The sequence below is a fragment of the Hemiscyllium ocellatum genome, chromosome 24 (genome assembly GCF_020745735.1).
Source record: "Hemiscyllium ocellatum isolate sHemOce1 chromosome 24, sHemOce1.pat.X.cur, whole genome shotgun sequence".
NCBI lineage: Eukaryota > Metazoa > Chordata > Chondrichthyes > Orectolobiformes > Hemiscylliidae > Hemiscyllium > Hemiscyllium ocellatum.
The window spans coordinates 3025726-3037482 of NC_083424.1; the positions used below are offsets into that span (position 1 = coordinate 3025726).

Here is an 11757-nt window from a genome sequence, read left to right on the forward strand (position 1 = left end):
TGGGTCACGCGGACACCCCTGGCCCACGCGGACACCCCTGGCCCACACGGACACCCCTGGGTCATACAGACACCCCTGGCCCACACAGACACCCCTGGGTCACACGGACACCCCTGGGTCATACAGACACCCCTGGGTCATACAGACACCCCTGGCCCACACAGACACCCCTGGGTCACACGGACACCCCTGGGTCATACAGACACCCCTGGGTCATACGGACACCCCTGGCCCACACGGACACCCCTGGCCCACACGGTCACCCCTGGCCCACACGGACACCCCTGGATCACGCGGACACCCCTGGCCCACACGGACACCCCTGGCCCACACGGACACCCCTGGATCACGCAGACACCCCTGGGTCACGCGGACACCCCTGGGTCACGCGGACACCCCTGGCCCACGCGGACACCCCTGGCCCACGCGGTCACCCCTGGCCCACGCGGACACCCCTGGGTCACGCGGACACCCCTGGCCCACGCGGACACCCCTGGCCCACGCGGTCACCCCTGGATCACACAGACACCCCTGGCCCACGCGGACACCCCTGGCCCACATGGACACCCCTGGCTCACACGGACACGTGGACACAGGGATGAAACATTCTGACCAAGTCACATGGGGTCCTTGTGGTTACATGTTGCCGATGCGCATGCTCACTCGGAGGCGCCCGCCGGGAGGCGGAGCCTGCGCAGGCTCACCCCGTCCCGCAGCCCTGAGCCCCGCCCCTCCCGCCCACACGCCAGCGGTGGCGCGCACGTCCCACCCCGCCGCGGGCACGCGCGTCCCCCGCTGGTCACGTGCCGCGCTGAGCAGACTATTTGAGGCTCGAGCGTCCATTTTGAGGGAGAGAAGTTTCTGGAAGGTGAGAGAGCGCGCGCCTGTGTCCGTCTGTGAGGGGGGGCAAGAGCGAGATGGTGCGGCGAGTGTGTCCCTTACCCCCCACCAGGGAGAGAGGGGGGTACGGAGAGGGGGACACAGACTCCCCCCACCCTCCGGGAGCCGGCTTTTCCCGCCCGCGAGGCCGCGGCGCCATTTCCCGCCCTCGCCCCAGGCCTCAGGCCTTGCCGCCCGCCGGCCGGCCCCGGGATCGCCGCCGCTTCCCGCCAGCGGGGGGGGGGGGGGGAAGAGGGGGAGAGATGCGCCCATCCCCGGGAGAGGGAGGGATGGAGGGAGGGATGCGGATGGTGGCCGGGCCCCACGCGGGGACTGGGGCCTAGGGCCTACAGCCCGGGTGGCGCCAGCACATGGCGCCCTCTGCCCCGGCCCCTCGCCCGCGCCCAGCTCCCCGCCTGAGGCCTCGCCAAGGCCGCGAGCCCCGTCCCCTCTCTCCCCTCCCCCCGGGGGGCCGGAGCCCCTTTGTTCGGCCTCCCCGAGAGCCCCGGGCTCGGCACCTCCCGCTGGTTTATATCCGTTTTATTTTAAATCCTTTACAATCGCCCACGTGGGGGGGGGGGGGGGGCAGCAATCTGTCTCCACCCCGACCCTCCTCTTATTGTGAATTCCTGACCCTTTTCCGTGTTAATGTAAATAACTTCATTGGGCAGGTATTCTTTCATAAAGCTTTAATAAAAGATGCGCCATGTCTGCACGGTGTGCCTGACACGTTGCTAATTCCTGTTTTCTATTAAAGGTTTTTAATTTAAAAAAAATAGCCATGAGTGAGCAAGGAGAACCTACAATTGATTTCAAGGTAAGAATCTGCTCCTGGAGTGAATGTAAATGCATCCCTTTCAGAAACCAGTTTCTTCTGCATGCTTCACCTGAACTTACAGAACCGCATGCAACTTTGAACAGAGGAACAGCCCCTCTTGTCCATTAGTCCTTGTCTTTTCTTGCTTTAGAAATTATTATTGTTTGACTCTTGACCGCTTAACAGCTGCACATTTAATGCTCAAATGTTGTCTGTTGCCCTGTCCATGTATTTTTGTTACCTAAATGTATTCAAAATAGGCAATAAGGTCAGTCTTTAGATTCAGTATCTCAAGTAATGATTGTGATAATTCCTCTATCTTCAATCTATTTGCATAAATACATCTGCCTGTGAAAGTACTGTCGATGTATCTTGCATTGTAGTTTAGATGTATATGGTGTGCCTGTGACATACTTTTGATCTAAGAATTGGATCTTCTGTAGGCACACTTCAGTTATTACAGCCTTCATGTTACTTGCCATGTGTCTTGAATGTCAGTACAGTACAGCTCATGAGGATTGTAAATCTTTCTCAGCAGAGTTTGTGCTGAAATTAGCTCTCCAAATCCACATTTAAAATGTTGAGTGGTCTGTATAGAATGCTTTAATAAGCATACTCTGTGTGTAATGTTGAAGGTGAAGGCTGATGTTATGTGACACAATGAGCATTGCAGCAAAGAGGTAAGTAAAGAGTAATAGAAATGGGATATAACATGCTGTCAGTGGAATAATTTTCAGGTTTCCCTTGTGACGATCACTGGTCATTGTAGGTGGTAGGAGTGGAAGTACTATAGTCAGCATTACTTTGGCTTGTGCCATTGTACTTCCAGCATTCTTGGTAACGATCAAGAGAAAAACTACATAGACTATTGGCAACTAAATAGTGTTATAAATGTTAATGATGTAAGTACAGGGACTGCCACATCTGGGGATTCGGTCACAATGGTTTCAGTTACTTGCAGTTTACCACGGCCTGAACGTATTACATGAACATTCCAGAACCAGGGGCTGCTGGGGAGGTAAGTTTCTCACTTAAGTGGGTGGGTTTGCTACTGAGATTTTGGATATCCGTGGTAGGTCTGGGACCCTGCAGTTATGGGGCTCTACTGTAATCCAGATAAATCAGGTGTGTATATTGTTCTTGAATGTTTGTTAAAGCTGCAGTTAGTCTTTTCATGCTCACTTAAGTTGGTACATGATTCCACTAGCAGTTCATTTGTGTTTATAGTCTTAAAAAAAAATCAATTTTAAATTTAATGTATGGCTGGCTGACTTTAACTCTGCTCACAATGAAATGTAATGTTTTCTTCAGCCCAATCGTACTGTTAAGACTGTTACTAGTTTGAATTTTTTTAGTTTTAATGTAAAATGTTTGGTAAGTTTGGCAACCTTTAACCCTGAATATTCAGTGCTCATTTGACCAACTGTTTTAGTGTAACTGAAATACTGACTGGTATTTTTAATCCTGCAAGTCTGGCAGAACAAGATCGTTGCACTCAATGTTAATTTTGGCTGCATCTGCAGTTTAAGAAAATTGGTATTGATGCTGATGGGTGGATTGGGGCAAAATCAAGTGAGAGGGTGAGCTGAAGATAATAGTAAGCAAAAGGATTGTTTGCTAGTAAGCCAGGGAAGAGAAGCTGGATAAATGATAATGGGTGTTTATTGAGTATTTAGAAATGACTTGGCTGTGCTAAAAGTAGCCCTTGTTCACCCCTTTACACCAGGTCATGTCGCAAAACAGGATACAGTGAAGTCTGCAGATGCTGGAGATCAGAGTTGAGCGTGTTGCTGGAAAACTGACATCCAAGGAGCAGGAGAATTGATGTTTTGGGCTAGAGCCTTTCATCAGGAATGAAGGGCTTTAGCCCAAAGCATCAATTTTCCTGCTCCTCAGATGCTGCCTGACCTGTGCTTTTCCAGCAGCACACTCGCATGTCATTAAAACAGTTAACTTCTGTTTTCTGTCAAGATGCTGCCAGACTCAACTCCAGTGGGTGGCACGGTGGCACAGTGGTTAGCACTGCTGCCTCACAGCGCCTGAGACCCGGGTTCAATTCCCGACTCAGGTGACTGACTGTGTGGAGTTTGCACGTTCTCCCCATGTCTGCGTGGGTTTCCTCTGGGTGCTCCAGTTTCCTCCCATAGTCCAAAGATGTGCGGGTTAGGTGAATTGGCCATGCTAAATTGCCCATACCTTTTAGGTAAGGGGTAAATGTAGGGGTATGGGTGGGTTGCGCTTCAGCGGGTCAGTGTAGACTTGTTGGGTCGAAGGGCCTGTTTCCACACTGTAAATAATCTAATCGTGATTTTTTAATTTTTGTTTGCTTTTGGATCTCTAGCACCTGCAGTTCCTTGTTTTATTTTCTGAATAATGAACATTTTGGGAACTTTAGTTTTCCAAAGCTGTTAATGTTTAGAAATGCTGCAAGAGTGACTTGATTGTAATTACTGGGTGAGAAAGCACTAACTATTGGCTCCAAATTTTCATTTTTTAATTTGATGGTTGATAATTGATCCATGTATTGATATGGTCACTGTAGTTTGGAGTCATGTAAGGCTGATGCTTTCTCCTATTAAATTCACAGAACTAAGGTGTTAGAGTAGATCCAGTTTGTGTTGGTCAGCATCTAACTATTCTAATCCCATTTTCCATGCACCTAGCCCATAGCCTTGAGTGTCTTGGCGTCTTGAGCATGCAAAGTACTAGAATGTTGAGCATTTCTGCCTCTACCATCCTAAAAGGGCATAAGGAATGTCATACCAGTCATGATCCTATTGAATGATGGAGCAGACTTGAAGGGCTCCATCTAACCCACATAACACTTGGCATAACACTATGCCCCTTAAATCTAACTGAACCTTAGATACCTGCAAGCACAAATAGTATAAATTCATGTCATCTATTCACCGGGGCATTACTTTTGCATGTGCTTTTTATTTAACTTTGATATGTATTTGAAGATTGGATTTGCATCCTTGTAACTTTGGGTAATTTTTGTTTTCTAGCTTGTACTTGTTGGAGATGGTGGTACTGGGAAAACTACTTTTGTGAAGCGCCACATAACTGGCGAGTTTGAAAAGAAGTATGTAGGTATGTTAAAATGGTGCCAGGAGATGATTTACTCCATGTGGCTGTCTTTTTGTTTGCAAAAGCTATTGAAATCACTCTCCCTTACTTCACCGGCTATGTGAAACTTCTCTTAAATTACTTTTGCCGTTCTCAAATATTGAGTCTGCATCTGTTTTTCTAGTCTGATTGCATTCTTGATTGCTTTTTTTTAAGAAAAGCAGTTTTGAACATCACCTTAAATTTTTGATCTCTGGTTTACAGATTCTTCTACCATTGGAAGCATTTTTAATTGATGAAGGGCTTTTGCCTGAAATGTCAGCTCTGCTCCTCAGATGCTGCCTGACTTGCTGTGCTTTTCCAGCACCACACTCAGCTCTGACCTCCAGCATCTGCAGTCCACACTTTTTCCTAGAAACATTTGTCTCCTACTTGAAGGAGACCTTGGAAATGGGGCTGTTAAAATCCTCTTAAAATCTTAAGACCATGACATCTTCAAGTGTGGTGCTCTGAATTGGATGCCGTGATTTATCTAAGGCTTAACTGATTGATTGATTACTTTTATAAATGTTTAACTTCAGTTTTTTCATGCTATGTCCTTCTCACTTTCATAAAATTATTGATCTTTTTTCTTTATCAGTAGTTGACACATTGCACTACTTCTAAGACTTGTTTACCTTATCCTTTAGATTTGTGCCATTAGTTTTAATTGTCTTTCTAACAAGGAGAACAACTTCACATTTTGCTGCCTTCAGTTTGGTTGCCCTTTATAGTAGTCTTTCTGGAGTCTCATCACCTTTTTTGGTGATCAGTACGTGTAGAATTTATGACCAGTGTATCAAAGTGCACTTGTTTCACATTAAAATAATCTAGTCCACTTTCAGTCCTTCTGTCAGTGGAATGACTGAAATTGTTTTAATTTTGCTAACCGGTTTATTGCTTTAATGAATGCCTTTTGACAGTCCTAGATGTTTATCAACCTTCTTATTTCATCAAAACTTGGTGAATATGCTTAATTTGGTGTTCCATACTAATGCCAATGTAATGTGTTTACCCTTTGCAGCAACTTTGGGTGTTGAAGTTCACCCAATTGAGTTCTTTACTAACAGAGGTCCCATTAGATTTAATGTTTGGGATACTGCTGGTCAGGAGAAATTTGGTGGTCTCCGTGATGGTTATTACATTCAAGGTAAGTGTCTAGAGTTACACACTACTTGACACTAGAACATTTTGTATCCTGTAAATAATGTCTTGGGCTTAACAACTACTTTCTTTCACAGCTCAATGTGCCATTATTATGTTTGATGTAACCTCACGAGTGACGTACAAGAATGTGCCTAACTGGCATAGAGACTTGGTGAGAGTGTGTGAAAACATCCCCATTGTGTTGTGTGGCAACAAAGTTGATATTAAAGACAGAAAAGTGAAGGCAAAATCTATTGTCTTCCACAGGAAGAAAAATCTTCAGGTATGGTTTTATAGTATCTATGTAATTGAGATGAGTATGCAAATTATATTGGCTCAAGAAATTGTAACCAGGATTTATGAAATGTAGTGATCTGAAATACTTGTTTGAACTATCATTAGTTCAGTGGAGATAACTATTTCAGTCCTTCCTAAATTAAAACTTCAAGCTTTGTGTTGAAGTGCTGAAAGCTAGTCCATAAGAAGAGAATCTGTTCATGTGGAGCTTGAAGCAATATTGGGTATTAATGATGAATGTTATGGGCTAAAGTGTAGAATAGTCAATACAATTTTCAGTTAAGTTGTAGGTCAGTTTTTCAAAGTTTGTCATTCTGAATCTGATTTAGTTTCCTTCATAGAGAATGAATCCATTCCGTTGATCTCAGAAACTCAGTTTTGAGTACAAGATAAAAAGGTCGGATGATTACAGGAAAACCATATGTGGGCAGGAAGCTATACTGGTTTTGACCAGATACTTGGCTGCTACATTTGAAACCATTTATTTGAATTTGTCAGCCAGGGCAATTTGTACTTTTTTTTTGGCTCTAGTCAGGCTGGGACCTTTTGCACAAGAATTCATTTTGAGCTTCCCTTCTGAAGTGTCATTTCCACATTGAAGATATGACAAGTCTAAACAGAAGTTGAAGTGAGTATGAGACAGGAAAAGAGTACTGATCTACTGCTTCACTGACCTAGTTTAAAAATTTCAACACCAGGTTATAGTCAAAAGATTTATTTGGAAGTACTAGCTTTCAGAGCCCTATTTCTTAATATAGCTGTCAGTGCTACTTAATGAAGGAACAGGGCTCCAAGAGCTGGTATTTCCAAATAAACCTGTTGGACTATAATCTGGTGTTGAGATTTTTGACTTTGTCCACCCCAGTTCAAATCTGGCACCTCCTCACTTCACCAACCCAGGAATTAGTGTACTAATTTCACCAGCAGTAGAAGATTTATTGGTCTTCTGTATCATGAGGAAAGTTGCATTGGTTTTCACACTTATCTGGTTTGGGCTGTGATTAGTGGCAATGACTTTCTGGATTATTGTGAAGAAGTACAATGATTACTTTTTTTACTGTTGAGGGTAGGTGCTAACGTCTGGTATTTTTGCTTGTCAACCTTGTTAAAAAGGAAAGTGATTTTATAGATTTGGCTCAAAAACATTGTTAATGAAATTGGAAAGTAATACTGTCTTTGTAAAGAGCATTGAAGGCATCTTTGGTATTGTTTATCTCTACTCAAGTGTATTAGAGTTTGTACATAATTTTTCTGCTCTATGCAATATTATCAGAGGTTTGTCAATAGAATGATGTTGTCTGTTATTACTCCTATGCATATGAATAAAAAGATGTTCAGTGGTTAAATGTATGAACCAGATAGTGACAATCTCTATTTAATAAGCCAGTGACATTTCTTTCCTCCTTTGTAGTACTATGACATTTCTGCCAAAAGTAATTACAACTTCGAGAAGCCATTTCTGTGGCTTGCCAGAAAGCTGATTGGAGATCCCAATTTGGAGTTTGTTGCTATGCCAGCTTTGGCACCACCAGAGGTTCAGATGGACCCTGTATTAGCAGCACAGTACGAGCAAGAACTGAAGGTACAGTATTGCTCCACTATTTGTTAGTTTGATATTAAGGGGCAACTGAAAACCAAGTACTTCTGTTTTTTTTAAATTATCGCTTCTAACACAGGTGTAGTGTGATTAGTATCTATCGTTCTTTGTCCAAGGTTTAAACACTTCCTTTTGAGATTTGATTGTGTTATAGTTTGATCTGGGTGAGGAACTTGAATATATGGGTCCAGAAAATGCTCACGTTCTCTGGCTTTTGCTTTTACAGCACATCTCTTGACTGTCGGACATTTAGTGGCATCCAGTTTATTTCTTCCTTTATTTTTAAGTTATTTCACAATGGCAAATACACACATTAGATTCATACTTGAACTGTTTGCAAGTTCAAAGGTAAAATTTAAGCAATGTAATGCGTTTTAATATCTTTTAGCATCTGCAAGATAACTGCTGAAACACCTTTTTAGTATGCCCCTCTAACATGTCATCTTAGTGATTCAGTTGCAATGTCTAGAGGTTTTCAGTGAATTGAGTTGTAATTATAGCTTTCTGCAGTCTTAATAGCATCAGTTTTGTAAAAGCCTACCAGCTATCAGCAACACTTTCTGCTACTTGAGGCAATCCCTTCTAATTATTGGTGTAATATTTCTTTTATCTGAAGAGTTTACTGGTGTGGCAAACTTGGTACACAGTTATGATAACTAATGTTCTGCCCATGAGTTTTTAATTAGTGAAAATTAAATTTGGGAATATTTACTTGGGTAATAAAGCTGACTTTTGAACATTTCCCTTGAAGTTAGCTTAAATAGCTGGTGCCATAAGGATAGTTCGTGGCAATGGAGTCTAAATTGAAATTTTAAAAATGGTTTTGTTCACTTTAGATTATGTTCATCTGTTCTGATTGCATTTTGGATTAACCTGAAACTTCAAACATAGCAGTCATTCTGCACTTGAATTTTGAATTGGGGGTTTTGGTTTTAAATTGCCTGTAACCTGTTTACAATTGCAAATAATTACACTACAGAATCGGACTAGATTAGACTCCCTACAGTGTGGAAACAGGCCCTTTGGCTCAAACAGTCCACACCGACCCTCCAAAGAGTAACCCACCCAGACCCATTTCCCTCTGACTAATGCAGCTAACACTATGGCAATTTAGAATGGCCAATTCACCTAACTCACATCTTTGGACTGTAGGAGTAAACCAGATCACTGGGAAGAGGTGGTTGTGTTTAGCAAATGAAACTGTTAATCAGTTTTTTTTTAATCTGAACATTTTACTCAAAAGGTATTGAGGAATATGGGCTAAAGTTAGGTATATGGAGTTATTCCTGAATAATGAGCAGGTTTGAGGAGCTCAATGATTTTAGTCCTGTCCTGATGTTTGTATAATTATTGCTGTTCTTGTGTTGTACTAATTTGAATCAAAGATCTGTTAATGTAGTTGTATTGCTGGCTAAAGCACTCCTGCCTGCTCCTTATAAAAACAAGTCTGACATGATCTTTTTTAAACTGTGTACTTTTTCTTATCCTAGACTGCTCAGAGCACTGCTTTGCCAGATGAAGATGATGACCTGTGATTTAATGGCTGGAGTCAAGCACCAGCAGCCTAGTTTTATAGGCGCTGTCCTGTGATGCAGCGTGTTTGCCAGTTAATTAGCTGAACAGAACTTAACTGCTTATAATCTTTAAATCTTAAGGGGGCTAAAGGAGTTGTAATTGGGAGTGAATGGTGTGCAGTATGACAATTTCCTTCACACTTGGACCTGTGTACTTGATACTAAAACTGTATTGATAGACTGCAACATTGGCGTGTATGCATAATTTAATTTATGATACAGGTAGAATCACAATATACATCGTTACAAGTTGTATGTTAATGTCATTCCTACTCTTTTTTGTTAACTTTTTTGTTTGGATCATAAAGTTGTGATCTTAATAAAGTTATATTCCAAATAACTAAATGAATTGTGGCATTTAAAGTACTGAGCATTCCTTTCAAAACTTGGTTTGGTTTTGCTAGTATTTAGACCGCCTTTTTGTGGGTAAGGAATTAAGTCCTGAACCCACTGGATGACTGATTGAATTTATATTGCATCTAGCTACATAGGTTCAGGAATTTGGAAACATCATACCCCAGTTGCGATTTCTTTAAATGGAAACTTTTGATGGCTTGTACACTTGTAATGCTTGCATTGTAACTGCAGTGACTGTACATGACTGTCTCTTTAAAGTTTTTTTTTCCCTCCTGTTTGGGAAGGACTGACTGTTCTGCTGTCTTTCAAATTACATTAATAGAACCTGAGGTAAAATAAATGTTCCCAGTGCTGGGGATACTAGTTCACAATATAGTGCTGGTGTTTTATGTGATCTGGTGTTACACAAACTTGCAAATTTGATACAAAGAATGCCTTTAACAACCCTTGAGGTTTTGCTGCAATCGGGCTGTAGCTTGTGATGTTAGTTAATTTGTTCAATCACTTTCTCTTGCACAGCTGTTCTAATGTTTACGTGCTACCTGTTTTACATATTACATATGCAAGGGAATCCAGCAAAATTCCATTTTGACCAAGCAGTGATTGAGATATCAAAATATACCTGGGTATGTTTATGGTGCGGGAACATGGATTGTGACTAAAGTGGCTGGGCTTTGGAAACTCTTTTTTTGGTTTCAGGAATGAGACCAGAATCTAGAAGGAAAAGTAAGTGTAACATGGTGGAATGAATTCTGGAAATGCCATAAGCAGTGATCGGGATTGAAAACTAAATGTGGGTGGAGTCACTAATGTATCGCATTTGAGAGGAAGGGTCTGAGCAGTTTAATGTGGATGGAAGAAAGCGGATGTGCAGGCATTGGTCAGGACTAGCTTTGTTTGTAGAAATGTGGTCGCAGCAGGGCCAGCATCTTTCACCTTAATAGGTGAATGCACGGAGCATGGTAGACTGCTGCACTTGAGAGATTGTGGCAGATCTGTTTTAAGGTCTGAACTCTTCTGTGCGCCTGCCTCTTTGCAAAAAAGGTACCCTTTTAATCCATTCAATCCTGGCTCTCTATTAGATTTGGGGGAATCTTCTGGTCAAGTTGGTCAATTCTTTCTAATGGGATTAATTGACTATAATGCATGGGTAACCCATCTGTGTGCAGCTACCAAGGTGTGAACTTCTGGTATTTCAATAAAAGCACAGCTCATTAGAGCTGTGTTTTCTCCAATTAATTTCTACCTAAATAAAGTAATCTATTCTGGTATTTGCCTACATGCATAACAGGTGTCAACTATTTCCTTCCTGGACATGGAAAGGATTTGCTGTTGTGTGCTTTTATAGCAGTATGACTAGAGAATTGCAGTGCAAGTTCTGTCCACATGTTGGAAAAAGTTGCTGCCTTTGTGTCTTGGCTGTGATTAAAATGCAAAATGAGCAAGGGAAATGGTGTCTGAAGACAAAGGTTGACCCTTGCAGCAGTTTTTCCCCGGACTGCCACCTGCCACAATATCACTACCTGCACCTGGTGTCTGTGTTGAAAACAAAAATTGAAAAAGGACAACTGTCACTTATTCCATTTGACCCATAATTGTTGTTTGTTTCATCTTTGCCAGCCAGTTCTCTCCCCATGTCAGTGCTTGATATCCCTGATCCATGCAGTTTAACTTTACATGCTAATCTCTTGTGTGATCGTATTGGGCAATGCCTGAAAGCAGAAATAAATCTCATTCGACAGCTTCCCTTTTAACTAATAGTCACATCCTCTCAATTCTGGCCAAGCACTATTGCTTTTGTAAATCCATATTGACTGTCCAGTCTTGCCACTCTAGTACTGCTATTAAATCGTTCAAATTTGGGCTCTAGTATTTTCCTTTGCTGATGTTAGATTAACTGGTCTATAATTCTGTCCTGTCTATTTCCGTTTTAAAATAATGGGGTAGCATTTAGCATTTCTCCCCAATACCATTTCTCTACT

General features: G+C 42.3%; 1 protein-coding gene across 1 annotated transcript; it reads left to right on the top strand.

The window, feature by feature from the left end:
- Positions 1-782: 782 nt before the first annotated feature.
- ran (RAN, member RAS oncogene family) lies at positions 783-10146 on the top strand. The gene is made up of 7 exons (XM_060843900.1): positions 783-868; positions 1637-1696; positions 4705-4789; positions 5829-5954; positions 6046-6233; positions 7659-7829; positions 9335-10146. The coding sequence occupies exons 2-7, from the start codon at positions 1661-1663 to the stop codon at positions 9377-9379; spliced, it is 651 nt and encodes a 216-aa protein (XP_060699883.1). The 5' UTR covers positions 783-868; positions 1637-1660; the 3' UTR covers positions 9380-10146.
- The last annotated feature ends 1611 nt before the right edge of the window (positions 10147-11757 follow it).

Coding starts and splice junctions, on each gene's coding strand:
- ran (XM_060843900.1), top strand. CDS start 1,661: ATGAGTGAGCAAGGAGAACCTACAATTGATTTCAAG. Junction 1,697..4,704: donor AACCTACAATTGATTTCAAG/GTAAGAATCTGC, acceptor TTTGTTTTCTAG/CTTGTACTTGTTGGAGATGG. Junction 5,955..6,045: donor TGATGGTTATTACATTCAAG/GTAAGTGTCTAG, acceptor TTTCTTTCACAG/CTCAATGTGCCATTATTATG.